The sequence below is a fragment of the Hetaerina americana genome, unplaced genomic scaffold, assembly GCF_022747635.1.
Source record: "Hetaerina americana unplaced genomic scaffold, ioHetAmer1.1.p SCAF_27, whole genome shotgun sequence".
In the NCBI taxonomy this organism is placed as follows: domain Eukaryota; kingdom Metazoa; phylum Arthropoda; class Insecta; order Odonata; family Calopterygidae; genus Hetaerina; species Hetaerina americana.
The window spans coordinates 3,659,192-3,674,676 of record NW_027286841.1 but is presented as its reverse complement, the minus strand read 5'-3'; the positions used below and the strand labels follow the sequence as shown (position 1 = coordinate 3,674,676).

Below are 15,485 nucleotides of genomic sequence, written 5' to 3'. Positions count from 1 at the left end.
AGCCTTTTTAAAATCTAGAAAAACCTTGTCCTACAGAACACTACTCTCTCCGGAGCTAAGGATATCATGAACAGAAAGGGTAAGTTGCCTCTTGCAGGGTGTAACCTTTCGGAAACCGGTGGATTTTCTCTTAATTTCACCAACAACTCCTTGCCTATCGAAATGTGTCGCGATCGAACTAACAATTATGTGTCGCATGACATTGGGTGGCATGGATGTGAGAGTAATATGTCTGTAATTGCCCTGCATCAATTTTTGATTAGGGCTCCGGAACCGTAAATCGATTTCCCTCGCCTTCCTCCGCTCGCAACATGCAGGTGAGGGATTTCATGTTGGCAATCGTTGAGTGATTCTTCCTCTGAATAAAGATAAAGCTTTCATCAATCGCAACAACTCATTCATCCTTATGCCTCCGGCGCATTCCGAAATAACCAAGGCATTTCTCGCTTCACTTTCTCCAGGAACTCTTCCAAAACATTCATACGGACGCCGCAGGTAAGAGCTCCTCCCTCCCGTGCGCGTCATTATAATTTCCCTTTGAAGAGATCGTTGTTGCCTTTTAAAACTTTAAATGCAATATCATAACCATAGATAGAATAGACTTCGCGATGCTCAAAATTATGCTCATGGCCGAAAATCTACATCGGATTAAACATTTTAAAAATTGACCCCGTTTTTAATATTTAAAACCTTTAGATTCTAAATCACTATTAATAAATAAATATAAATAACTATTAATTAATAATGATTTTTGAAATATTCAATGATCAGAATTTTACCGTGCGATGCGGTTTGGGTATAATTGAACGCAAATTGCACGATAAACAGCCATTATTATTGCCAATTTGATATCGTTTTCTCGAAAGGTTCTTGTTTTTATACGACGATGGGCTGAAAAGTAATGCCCACATGCTTGTAGGCCACAAACAAAATGACCTTCAGAGGCACTCCTGGTGGCATGTGGAAGTAACATTCCCCCTCAACACGCATGCGTAGGTTTGAGGTCGTTTCATTCATCCAGTGTATTTTGAGTAGCGGAAGTATGGAGACGTGTTCTAGTGATATATGTCAACGCGAGTTGACATACTATATATCACTAGAACACGTGGCCGTGAACGTGGCTTCAACGCTTAGGGTGGAAACTCTCCCCCATTTTTTATTAATGACGGCATGATTCCAGATCGTAACATCCAAGTTTCATTCATCAATAGATCTTAATTCAAGCTATTGTTCGCGTGAAACAAATTTTGATTAGTTTATAAATTTAGTGGAATACTGAATTAACGGTTATTATCAATAACATACCGGTTAAGGTTGATTTTTGATAGTCACAAGCTATCAAACGGTACAGCTACAATTACCTAGTCTCTATTCACGAAATAAAAAACCCAAAATTCAACCTGTTCATTTCCGCATACTTCCTTCTTCCCTTCACTCCGTTCAACATGACTGTTCTCCATCCCTCTTTCCTACTTTGCCTAACATCCTCCCATCCGCCCGAGTGTTTGGCAACAAACTGCCGACCAAAATCCTCTGCATTCATCTTTCCTGCCCATTCTAGATTTTCCCCACCAATCCTTCTTTACACTTACATCATGCACTTCCCTGTTTGTTTTCCTTTCTGTCCACTTCCCCTTCTCCAGCGTGGGTCGGTCGGTATAGTTGCCGTAGGGACTGGAGGGGAAGATTTCAGTGAGGGGAGGCTTATTTAGGCCCGTCCTTGGAGGAAAAGGGGCCGGGCGGGTACTTCTATCTCGCCGGGCTTATCCGGACGGGCCTCGCTCAATCAGTCAGTGCGCGCTCTCGCCCTTCCGTTCTTAGTGGACTCGGCGGCAGATTCCCACGATTATAGGAAGGAGGATGCAATTATGCCATCAGCATGGGCAGCATACAAGGTCTACACAAGAAGTAGAATGACTCATTTTTTCCTGGATAGGCGGACGGACGGGTGGCGGTTTCTCTGGCTAGGTTCGAGGGAGGGGAGTCTCAGCAAAGACTGGTGGACGGTGGTAGTCGGCTCCCAGCCTTTGCGGAGTGCAGATGGTTCGTTTGTGAAACCTCGATTCCGTGAACTCGTTACGCTCCATCGTGAACCGGTTATTACAACAGCGCTACGCCATCAAATTCTGCGCGAAACGGAGCAAAACCGGGAAAGACTCATGAAATTCTCAAGGTACCTTGATATCTGATTGATAATGCCATGGGTGGATTGGGTTTTATGAAGTGGCACAAGTTGTTTCGGGAGGGTTTATGGCGTAAGAGGCGTGGAGAAACCCCTGTCGGCGGTACGTGGACACACATGGGTACTACTTGGAAGACATTTGTCATAATGTGTCAATTCTGGCGATACATTTTCTTAATCGACTCAGTCCTACTACTTTTGGGACAGATATTGTTAGCCTATACTCACATGATTTCTGTCATCTTTTGAAATGACTGAAATTCATTTGAATTACCCTGTCCTCCGCAAAAAATAATAATTCGATCGAATTCCGGGAAAATGTTTCATCGTTCGCCCGATGGAAAATAGGCCACTAATGGATGACCGCTGGAATTTCTTTTAACTTAATTAGAAATATATATATATATATATATATATATATATATATATATATATATATATACACTCGAGAATATCTTAAAATAATGGTCATTAGAGCCCAGCGCTTAGTCTTATAGCCTGAAACTTTTAGTTGACAGATAAATTGCATTTAAGAGCCTTTTTTTACTTCAGTATCTAACCTATAATATCCTTAAGAACTGCAATAATTGGCCAAATTGCAAGTTAATTTTTATGGCACAGAATTAATATTTCCAATACCGTCAGCTGTAACTTCAGAAACATTTCAGTATCTTTGCATTAATCTATTTTTTAAACTCGCCATGCCGGGAATTGGTTCCATAATGAATTTAGTTTTTACGCAGAAAGTTGTGCAAGTGTGTGGGAGCACACCAAAATTATCTCGAATGCGTCCTTATTCGCAAAATATCGATTTGATTAATCATACGGTGCGAATTATCTCAGAGGGTTAAAAGGGGATAATCACAGGAACATGCATTAGAATAGAAACATTCGAAACATGGTGCTCGTGGAGAATGCTGAAGATTAAATGGGCAGACAAAGTGAGGAACGAAGAAGTACACAAGAGCAGAAGAGAAAAGGACCACATGGAGAGCCCTACGGCAAATAAGAAATAGATGGATTGGACATACCTTGAGGCACAATGGATTAGTTAGAAACATAATAAAAGGAAATATTGAAGGGAAGATTCCGCGAGGAAGGCCAAGAGACAAGCACATAGGGAAAATTAAGAAGGACGTAAAACAGGGAACCTATCAGAGGATGAGGGAGTTAACACTAAATAGAGAAGAATGGAGGACTGCAGTAAAACCAACCTTAGGATTGAAATACTCGTGATAGTACATTGCTTGTGGATCCGCTGTTGACTATGAGTGTTAGATGGCCCATGGCCTCAATAAAACATTACTGGCAAACCCTTCGTGTTATTTCAATATTTCCCACTCTAAAGGGAAGCGGAAGACCAGACATTTTCTCCCTTTCGGCGACCCTCCCTTCCTCTCACGGCGAGGCTAATAATCTTCGCCATTCGACTCTAACACGTTGTGATTATTATGGGTATCTCTGACATGTCTTCAGGCAAGGAGATATTCACGACTTAATTAGCTACCTATTTCTCCGTAAATAGAAAATTAGGAATTGCTCTTCGCGACACATGGAATGCACTTAAATGTACGAGTGTGGAATTCAATAAACCATTTCAATGCAACCATTTCAGAGTGTAAAAATCATTCGCCTTGACCGATATGCGAACCCGGATCCCTCCATGTCCGTCCAAGGGCCTTAGCCAATTCATCTATCGAGGCGTCCTCTTAACATTCCGAGATAAGGGGGTGTCACAATGAGTGAGTGAGATTTTGAACTTTGTCAAAGGTGAGAACACCCTCAATGGGTGTTTCAAGTTGGCTTTAACCTCGTGAACTGTGGCGAATCGCGCACGACTACAGGGTTCGTCCGGAAAATAAGTGTACTGAGCTCAGGAAAAAAAATTTATTACACTTTTACATATCTTAAGCTAATATTCCTCTAAATAGGACCCTTGTGAGTCGATACACTTGTTCCAGCGGCGTTCCCATTCCTGGACCGCTCCCGCGAAGGCATCATCGGGAACCTCTCGAAGACTCGTCGTCGACCTCTTCTCTGCCCTCCACGAACATCTTGTGCCACCGAAAGATCATGTTTCTGGACATGGCTGACTCCCCGTAAGCCTGGTTAATCATACCGACAGTTCCGGTAGACGATTTCCCAAGCTTTACCGCAAATTTGATGGAATAACGCTGCTCCAAAAACTTCGGCATCGCGTTCCGTGACGTGGGTCGAGCGTGGAGGTTCGCGTTAACAGAGCTCCTCACTACACCACAGCTCAGAGTCGACTGCCTTTTTCAGCGTCGCTTGCCAACATACCCCCCTCCAATCGCAGCCCGTCAGAGCGGTGCTGGACGCGCCTGGAGCGGCGCGCCCAGCCCAGGAGTCAGTACACTTATTTTCCGGACGAACCCTGTACGAATGCCGGTGACATCGCATGCACGCTCTTCCGTCACAATATCTTCTTCCTTTAAAAGCCCCCAACATTGCGGAGTGCAAGCCATAGCTTAACTGGCTAAATTATTCGACATCGAGGGATCCGGGTTCGAATCCCGGGCAAGGCGAATGATTTTCCTGATGATAAAACTCTGAAATATTTGCATTTTAATGCACATTTAGCGCATTACTACGTTGAAAGTTAATGTCGCGGCATCTCCCAAAGTTTCTTGGAAGTCAATAAGCTCTCTGTCAGCGACAAGGAGTGAGGAACGCTCTAAAAAGAGTTAAGGCTCACTTGAGCCGTGGGCAAGGGAATCGAATGATCAATCACACACCTTGCTGTGCTCTTGGTTGAAAGTTTTGTGGGTGGCAAGCAGATTGACCGCACGAGGGGTGTGAATTTCTCGCAATCAGTCCGGATGATGCTACACATTGATGTGTATCCACCCCCTGCCACAGACCCAGGCGGTGGCTTGCAAGGTTATAAAGTGCCTTTCTTTAAATTCTAATTGGCCTAATTCCATCAGAAAAGTGAAAATGCAAATGACTTCATTTCGAAATATTTCTTTCTTCAAATCAATCCGGATATTTCTTAAAAACTAACATTTTATGATAACACGCAATTTGTATATTTTTAAGCACACAAAAAATATTTTGTTCACAGGATTAATCAATAATTATAATGATTTTTCACATGCATAATTACCAGCGAATTCGGGAGGACCCACGTAATTCTCTTCATATTAGTTTTTCAATTCAGCCTGATACAACTTCTTCATGCTCAGTTCATCTTTAAGATCTTTCAATTATCTTGCGCGCAATCTCTTAATGACCCTCACATATCCTCTAGTCTCATACAATTCGAGCATTCCTTTCTCAATTAAATCCAAAAGATAAATATTTCGGCGTTCAACTTCATCCAGTTTTTTCAAAAGGGCATTGACTTTTCTTGTCAAACTTTTCTCCTTCTCTTCTATTGCCTGTTCGCGGGCCCTCATCGCCATTTTATAAGACCACCGCGCAATTGGTACTTCCTTTGAGCACGTCTCAAATCTTGGTTAACATTCTCTCTCTCAGGTAGGCCAGTTTCTGGTTGAGTTCATAATTGGAATCAGCCTGAGGTTGTCCCTTTGCTCGTTGAATAATAGCTCGAACTTGTCTAGACTATACAAGGAAGAATTCACCGCTTAGTATATGTCCTCCATTTAAAAATTAATTAATAGGAATGCATAAGCAATTTTTTAAGAGGTGAACATTCTCAAAACTGATTGTATTCTATCATATTGCTATTCTAATGAATAGTAAATGTTGATCTGAAGCATAAATGACATGAACTTCATAATGAAGAGAATGATATATTTACAAACATGTTAAGAAAACTGTTGAGGCGAAAACAATGAGTGGTAGTACGCATACAATGGCGATATACAAATTATTTGCCACTGTATAGCTATTTAAATTTAAGCTGCTATACCTCAGTGGATTGGTCTCTTCTCATGTGTTGAGGTGCGGTTGTGGGATAGCATTGATGTTGTGTTGCTCCAGCCCTTGCGTGTTGCAAGTGAATAGGGTTCTGTTCACCGCGGCATGGCTTTTGATCCGTCGCATATCTCCACGCATCCTCTCCGCGACTTTCTTGAATTTTTGGGGGACCCCCTCTTCGCAAGTCGTCACCGGCACCTCCTGATATGCTCACTACACCGTATTCACCCGGCCGCCCAGGGAGAGCTCTGGTGGCAACGTACAGTATCCCATCTTCAGAGGTGTGACTCACTTGGGGGTCCTTTAGATGGTCTGCTGGCGATGGCTGGGCTCCTTCAATGAGCCTCGTCATCCAGTCAGGAGTCTGGACGGCACATTCCCCCTGAGGGTTGGCTTTCTTCAACCGGCTGCTCCTCGCGATTGAAGCGGGTAACGGTCTGTGCTGGGGGGAGCGGCTCGTGCGCTTTCGGGGGACTACTGAGGTATATTCCCCTCAGAGTCCCTTGGGACATATCCAGAAGCAAGTTGACGAAGTGAATGTTTCGTATCTTCATCTCCTTTACGCTTCGGGGTTTCGTTCAGATCAAGAACTTGGCCCATACTCCCGCTTGTTTGCGCAGGGGTTTGGGAAGCGTATTGAGGCACCATTGTGCGTGCGTCAAACAAAAGAAATAATACTCCATTACTCTTTCATCTCAAGAACACTGCTTTCCGTAGAGAGCATCACTTATATTGCACGACGCCATTATAGCGATTGAACTTGCAATGTACTAAATATTATATCAAGCGATAAAACGAACCGAAAAGTTAATTGCTCTTCACAACTTCACCACTAATAGCTTTTTGAGTATCGGTAACTACAGATGTGTTGTTGTCAGCATTGTTGAACTATCTCCCTGGTTCCCATTGTTACAATTTTGTAAATATAAAAAAATGGATGCGTAAAAATAAATTCATTAAATATATTTTTATTTTTATGCAAAATATTTACATGCTGCATCCGATATTGGAGATGTAAATATACCCCCTATTTATATTGGCGGGGCCAACAATTGTCACAAATTTAGAGAGGTGGACGGTCGAACTGATAGATTCAGCTATACGTTTTCCCGCTCACTCATCGCGACAGCAATAGAAGGTGGAGCACATAAGAGAGTAATAGGTACACGCTGTCGAAAATATTGGTACACAGGATCAAATTCCCAATAAAAAATACTCTCCAAGTCTGGCGTCCTAACGCCCCCCGCTGTGCGCGCTTGTGGGGTGTAGGCGAATGTAATTCGAGTCTATTGTATTTGTGAATTGTCCGTCTGGAATGCGCAGAATAGGAACCAGAAATAAGTGTCTCAATTACATGTGTACCCTCTTTCTACGTATGTTCATGTCCTCTTCATGTAGACATAGGAATAGCTGCTAATCATGTAATACTCGTAATATGTGTATGTAGGCATGCTGCATGATTGGTGTTCGGTCGCCTCCTTTACACGCGGTTTTTGGTGGGTTGCGGGTCCAGTGTAGCCAACCTAGTCGAAAGTAATAAACTGTTTCTTGTAAATGAGCAGTCTTTTTTATATTCCCTGCGTGCTTCATAAATGGATTTCTTACAAAAAATACCATCAATAACTAGAAAATCTCAGGTTTGCCGAACCTTCTACTCGCATGGAGTCCAGCAGCGCCGTGCTGGACCTTCAGCTTGGGCCGACGTGGCGTCAATCTACGTGTACAATGATTCCTGGAATAAATCCACTTTCATGCGTTCGCGTCGGATGCACGAGGGTTGGATAAAAACAATCGGTGACACCTTTTCCTGTCGCGTGCGTAAAGTGATGAATTCAGACCGACGTTTGAGTGTGGGCATGTTCGCAGCTATCGTATATTGGCAATGAAAAGGTGGTAGCGCAAATACCATTATCAAAAAAAACTTGACGATACGAAAGATCTGCGCTAAACTCGTCCTGCCGAAGGTCTTTGGACAGTCTAGTGTCACTGCTTGAGAAGAGCTTCTACGAAGGCATCGGGGCGATTCCCCACCCCCTTTCAGTCTGGACTTGGCACCAGCGGACTTATATCAAAATCCAATAAGATAAATAATCCTCCCACAAACAACACCACTACCATATGATGCTAAGTGCCGTCGAAGAAGCTTTGCAGGCGTATCCTTATGGACCTTCCGCCTACCAGAGGGTCGTCCAGTCGTGGAAAAGCCTCTGGAAAAAGTGCGTCGACGCTAAACGGATGGACATGGAAGATTTTTAAGGCATTGTAGAAATATCTGAAATAAATCTATTTCTCCGAAACCAATGCCAATACTTATAATACGACCCCGGTCCACCAGCGTATATGGTCTAAGATTGATTCAACTTCAGCCCATGGGGTGGCTCTTAAAATATAGTATAAATGATGACAGGGAGAGACATCGGTAGATTGAACGTTTTCAAATGTTTTACTCCAGAAAAAAAGGCGACGATTGTGTCATATTCACTTGCTACACTGTACTTAAAAGATCCCTCATTGACTGTGGCTCTGAGCGCTCTCTTTTGCATGAACATCCACACCCAAAGCGAGCCAACAGATCACAACAATGACTGGCCAAGTGCAGAAGGATAGATTAGGAAATTTTGCCCAAAGTTATTCCCGCCCCTAATAGTAGGAAAGGACAAGGAAGTGAAATACAAGTCCTTTCGTTATGCCCGATAAGGCGTGTATTCGTCAGCAGTGCGTGCGTGTGTGTGCGGGTCAAATGCTTGCCGCAAATATTTGCGCCTCCCCCATCTCTCATACTCCACATGTTGGGAGGCGAGAGGAGAGAAAAGGACGGAGGGTGGGGGAATTCCCTCGTCTTTGCATCATATGGGGGAGGCGACAGACAGCTGAGGTCATTTGCGCCATTAGGGGTGGATGGGAATGGAGAAAGTGTGGATAGAAACCCAGCGCCACCCCTATTCTTCACTCTTAACGGAGGGCGCGCCAAGGAGCTTACTATAGTTAAACGTCCCACGCGACGGACGGCAAACTCACTCAAATTGTTCTCTACAAAGCACTTGAAGTAGGGATTATTCTGATAAAAAATTGCCGTGTGTAGGAATCGAACCCCGACCCTCTGGGCAGACAGCCAGCACCTTAGCTACCACACCATACAGATCCCCCCATTGAGTCGTCATTTTTGCTATAGTGGGGAGTCACCGACAGCGGGTGTTACTCTAATGAAGAAGATTCACAGCATAATCACCAAACATTCATGTTACGAGTACTCCTTATCCTAGCAGAGTCATTAGATGGCGTGCAGCGTAGAGGAACTAGATCTGTTAAGCGTTATGTTTAACTTAGTAGCATATCGAAAATATTAGAAGAGTTGGGCTGGGAATCACTCACGAAGCGAAGGCTTAGTTACCGATTAAATCTCTTGCATAAATTGAAAGGATGTCTCTTTAGCAGTGATGTTAAAAATGTATCATTAACCATCTCATTTCCCCCCCACTATTCGAACGCGCTAGGAGGGCAGAGTATTTAAGTCAAAAGTAGTCTGGTGTTTAATCACTCCCTGCCACACACCGTATTGCAGGGTCCCATGCAATAATAATAATAAGCCGCTTGGCGCCGGACAGAAGGTCGGTGACCTCGATATCCTAATCTTCAATTGTGAGGAAGGGTCGTATCTTTCATTAAACTTTCTTAAGGCATTAATTATGAGAGCACAATAGAATTTCAGTTTTAGACTAATTTTTGAGTGACCTAAATAACCTTTCCCCTCTAGATCAGGGATTGAGACCTCTTTCCGCACGAGACACATGTCGCATGAATGGAACGAGTCGGCATTCATTCATTCCCACCTCGCCGTCTACCTTTGGGGCTTTCACTCTCTGCGACGACCCCGTTACACTCTCCAAACCAACTCCCGCCCCCCCCCCTCTCCGCTCCCGTTCCCCCCCTCGCTCCTTCCCCGCGCCCCTCATGACGCGAGAGAGCCGTGCCGCCATCTCCCCGCCCCTTCCTCTTACGTCAGGGAGACGCCGTCGAAATGCTGCAATCGGAAGAGTCAGGGAAGTTCTCGTTTAAAAAATATAACCATAGGATACGGTAATGATGTAATGTTAAGCATATCGAACACAACATATTGCTCGGGATGTTCGATACTAATCTACGTTAAAATTCTCTGAATTTTACGGGGAATATTTTCGGTTTGCGATTGACATTCAAATAAGTTTATGTTTTGGGAAAATACTGGACACGTGTTGATAGTTTATGACTTCAGGTGTTCCAAATCACATGGTTCGGGGGATTTGAATGAATGGGCCCCTCAAGGTTGATTCAGATGATTCAAGTGCTCTGCCCACTTGACCGCCACCCCTCCCTCTTCCCCCAGGGCAGTCCGTGTCTGACCTATATAACGTCCGCCCGTCGGCGATTTGGCGAGGCATTCGATCGGCGCTCACCTGGGGAGGATCCTCGTGTACATGTCCCTCTCCTTCCGGAAGATTTGCGCCTTGTTGCAGAACATTTGGCGCAGGGCGTTGGCCGGGAGACACTTGACGATGACCCGTCGCTCGTCACCCTCGTCCACCCGGACGACGCACTTGTACACCACCGAGGCGTAGTTGTCCCCCTTGCCGGCGGCCGGGACCACGCTGCACGAGGCCACCCTCGGCACGCCCAGCACCCGCGCCATTAGCTCCCCGTCCAGCCAGGCCGGCGCGTCTGCTACCGAGGACATGACGATTGCGAATGATCTCTCGCTCTGACGAGCCGCGTGCCATCCGCGAACGAATCGGTCAACCGTCGGAACGATTCGTCCGCGTGAACCGAATCAATCGAATCACGTCCTTCCTTCGACAAGTTCGATGTTCACAAAAACACTGACGGAGTGACTGGTGATGGGATTCACGGGCACTTCTTTGTTTTCGTGACGACTCGTTCTTTCCTCTTCACGTACTCGTTACTTACGAGTATTTAATAGGTATTCGTTCTTTTTTTTATTCAGATCATCCGTCGGAGGAACTCCGCATACTGCGATTACGAGTCGAGGGGGGTCTGAGTCTTATCCAAGGGGGAGTTTTATCCGGTAGCCGGAAGTCTAATATAAATGAAAATTAGCGCGTTCATACGATCTAAATATTATATTAGCCAACGTCGAGCCTTAAAAAAAATGGTACTCGAGAAGTTTAAGAGAAATATTCATGTGGTGAAAATGATTCCGAATTCCGAATTAACACGCGTAAAACGGTTGACGAACGGATGAGGTGGAGAATGGAATAAAATGCGTTGACTGCTGAGAGAAAAAAGTGGACAAATATTCATTTTTAGAGAAACGAACCCAATAAGGTAAAGTAAACTATGATCTGGCAGCATTTCATGTCAATAATACGGTTTATCATATAAATTTCACCTGTCGGAAATTCTTTAGTGCAAATGGGACGTCATGTTGAAACTTCTCGACTGACGTGGTCCGCTAAAGTCCGTGGATCAACGAAGAAAACGACGAAAAAAAGAAGGCTCATGACAGATTACCACGCACACATTGTGTCGCCATGGCTCGTTTATCTGTGCACCGCAAATATTCGTGTCAATATGAGAGGAGACGATGGGAATATATATAACGGTATATTTCAACATCAATGCTAAATGTTTTATCTAAGGGAGAGACTATTTTGTACGCCACTGCATGCCTTACGACATTAGTTGAGTAGGCATCTTTGGTAGGCATAGGAAATGTCGATTAGAACATTCAAATTTGAGGAATATATTTGGTCTTACAGACATGAGTTCAACGAGTATGATATGTACAGTAGAGTGCTAGAGTTGATTAATTTTTGAAAGTTTATTTTGCTTACAAAAAATTAACGGAAATTTTACAGCAGATATATCAATGAATTTAAAAGAAATAAAACAGTAGAGATTAAAATGAAAACAAATAGGGACCCAAAAACATTCAGGAATATAAGGAAAATCACAGAAAAAGGAAACGCGTACAATAAGTACACAGGGGATACAATTAAGGCCTCGTGAGGACTGATGGTAGATCCCATGGAAGAACGCAGAGAATAGCAAAATATACGAGGAAACAGTCAATATAATACAGATTGTAGTAGAAAGAGAAAATCATAAACTAAGAGAAAAATGGACAGAAGCAGATATATTGAGGAAATTATGTCCAAGAGAAAAACTGGAAAAAGCTTATTCGCAAACCTGAAGGAAATTTTTATTGGGCTGAAAACATTTGAGAAAATTGGAGAAGTAATGAACGCTAAAGAGAAATTTGCACTGAGATGGAAAGAATTGTATAGTGGACAGTTATCTGGAAATAGAGCAAACATTTCAAGATGAAGTATTGGGCAAATCACAACCACAATAGAATTTGATCGAGCCCTCTAGGAGTAGAAGCATCGTAAAGCACCAGGACCAGATCGAAAACAGCAGCTATTAGTTCGGGGAGCACTTTGTAGAAAATCAGGCCTTCAAAATGTGAAGGAATCAAAACAGACATGAAACATTTCATAGAAACCCTTACATAAATTGTGGCATTGTATAGAGTGGAAAGCTGGTTCATCCCAGAAAAAGGCAAAGAGGAAATCCGAATGGTTTAATGTTCCCGTGACTATCTGGACGAGCTAGAAATAAAGAATTTCTTGGCAGAGTGAGGGAAGGGTACGAATTGACGGGAATTGAAGCAACAGGCCAGCAGGACACCTGATGGTACATTAAGATTTGCTGGATTAAATCTCAACAGGGAAGATCAGAAGCATAAAAGAGAAGAGGGAGGCCTAGGATGGAATTTATGTATGGAAAATAAGCAAAGATGAATGTGAAAGAACTGGCGTTGAACAGAAAACTAATTGCCAACAGATCACGCATTCCAACCACTAACTTTACAGGTCTTCAAGTTGGAAGTCCTCCTGAGCCAAGTATTGCCTCTTTATGTGGCCCTAACTTCTGCCTTATTCACAAAGAATGACATATATAAATAATGTCCGACCCTTCACTCAGGGAACGCTTTCATCAGGTTTAAATACCGTATTTCCCGCCCCCTCAAGTCGCACTCTTTATTACTCCAAAAGGTGCTCTGAAACCGACCTGCGTCTTGTATATGGGTATGAATTCGTCAAATAAGTCGCAAGCCGATTCGCCGGGCAGAACACTTCTATGATACTTGTATATCAGAAGCAGTCGCAATCTTTGCTACTAGCGCTTTCTAACGGACAACAAAGAAATCATGGCATGCACAGCTGCACAAACAAAACTGTTTGAGTTGCCCATTCTTATGATGCATTATTTATAATTGTATGTTGAATATAATAATTACTACGAAGGTTTAAAACTCAGATATTCATTTTGACAAACCCAGTACTATCAGAGAGACGAATTTCCTTTAAACCCTCGATGGATCATTTAGGGCCGGTCGAGCGATAACATTTTAACTAACGAAATTCATGCTACGGGCTCATTCAATGACAGACGAGAATAAAATCCCTGAATTTTCCGAAATAGTCTGGCTTTCCTAGTCCCCTAGTTTGAAATGGATGTAAATTGGGTTGAAATATGGATAAAAAGTAGGAATAACTAATTCCTTCACTCGATTTTCTCATCGGATCTCGGCCAAGAGTTTTTTAATTGTGAGTTTCAAGAAAGAGTGGAGTTTTTTTTGGCAGGGATTAATCTCTCTTTCATTTTCCGTATTGAGATCAAAGGGATCGGGTCGGGAATATTTAAATGGTTCCTTTAAAGTATAATGGAGAAATGGAATGCCTACTTTTATACTAAACCTTGGACTTTGGAGTGCAAGCATTTCGATGTTCACAGATGCCATTGAGTTCTTACCAATTAGGCTTCGACTCCGGATAATTATTCAGGCATAGTCTTAGACGCTGCACCACATCTGCTGCAGACACGGCAGGTTGTAGGTTCATCAGGGTCAAGCCATTCCCGGCAAAAATCATCTTTATCCATTTAATGTAGCATATCCATATAGGCTCAAACTTCGTTATTGCAAATACAATTTTTATTCTGAAAAAACAGGCATTTATTTCTGAATACATAATAATAGCCATAAGAAAATACCACTTGGGCGTACAATTGTTTTGTATTTCAATTCTAATACAAGGTCTGTCCCAAAAGTATTTATTATAAGTAAAGACTTGTTTATCCCGGATAGACGGACGGATGGGCAGCGTATTCTCTGGCTGTTTAAGGGGGAGGGGATTCTCAGAAAAGACTGGAAGACGGTGGTAGTTGGCTCCCAGCCCTTGCGAGTACAGATGGTTATTTTGCGAAACCTCTACAACGTGACCTCGTTACGCTCCACCTTGAATCGGTTATTGGAGCAACACTATGCCATCAAATTTTGCGGGAAAATGGGAAAAACCGGGAAATAGACTCATGGCACGCTCTAGGCATCTTATGGCGATAACGCCACGGGTAGATCGGGTGTTTTTGAGTGGCAAAAGTTGTTTCGGGAGGGCAGAGAAGATGTTACAGACGTCGAACTGAACGTTCGACCTTCGACCTCGACAAGTGACGTAAATCTTGCAAGAGCGATGGCTTTGTTGACAGGGATCTCAGATTAAGTGTTCGCATGGTTTCTGATGAACTTGGCATCCCTTAAAGTGATATGCATTTACTTGTAACCGAAAAATGGGCATGAGAAAGGTTTGTGCGATGTTGGTGCCGCGAGTGCTCTCGGGCGAACAAAAGGAAACTCGCACGCGGATCTCTGCCAAGAGCTTCTCGACCACGTGAGGAATGAGGATCCAAATTTTTAGACAATGCCCCACCACACTTCTTCCTCTTTACCCGCCATCTCAAATCCGTGCTGGAAGGATGTCACCATGGTTAGGTGGAAGCGTGACAACAGGCCGTGACGAGTGAGCCCAGCAGCATTCCGGGCGCCTGCTTCCAGATGGCGTAAGAGGCGAGGAAAACCCGGTGGCAGCGGTGTTGGGACGCACAGGGGTGCTGCTTGGAAGATTCCTGAGTGAATGTATCAATTTTGGCAGTAGATATTGTTTAATCGAATCAATCCTACAACTTTTGGGACACACCTTGTAAATGCACCGTATTTAGAAGAGACTTCTGAATATGTTTCCTCTCCCGGCTGGTGGGAGGGTCTCCGTTTTCGATTTCGTGGGATCTCCCTCGACTCCATCGTTGTTGCTACCACGACTACGTTGCCTTTGGCCCCACCCCGGTTCCGTCGGAGAGGGGTCCACCGCCTTCCTCCCCTCCCCTTCCGCTCCCTCCATAGGACCCGGGGAAGGGGCTCTATTGGCTGTGGCTAAAACTATATGAGCCCTTAGAAGCGATCGACTTAAAAGAATATATGATCAAGTGTTTATTTGTGAGTTGAGATGAGGGAGTGAGTAAACCAATTTAAAAATTAATACATGAATAGGGTAATTCGTTCAAAAAA

At 43.6% G+C, this 15,485-nt stretch overlaps 1 protein-coding gene across 2 annotated transcripts in view; it reads right to left on the bottom strand.

Annotated features, from left to right (window-relative positions):
• LOC139689658 (uncharacterized) overlaps positions 1 to 10,793 on the bottom strand; it is a 32,576-nt gene extending 21,783 nt beyond the window's left edge. For both annotated transcript variants that reach the window (XM_071586847.1, XM_071586848.1), the window contains exon 1: positions 10,519 to 10,793. In XM_071586847.1, coding sequence (XP_071442948.1) covers positions 10,519 to 10,751 — 233 coding nt within the window. In that variant the 5' untranslated portion in view covers positions 10,752 to 10,793. The remainder of the gene's footprint in view (positions 1 to 10,518) is intronic.
• Between the last annotated feature and the right edge of the window lie 4,692 nt (positions 10,794 to 15,485).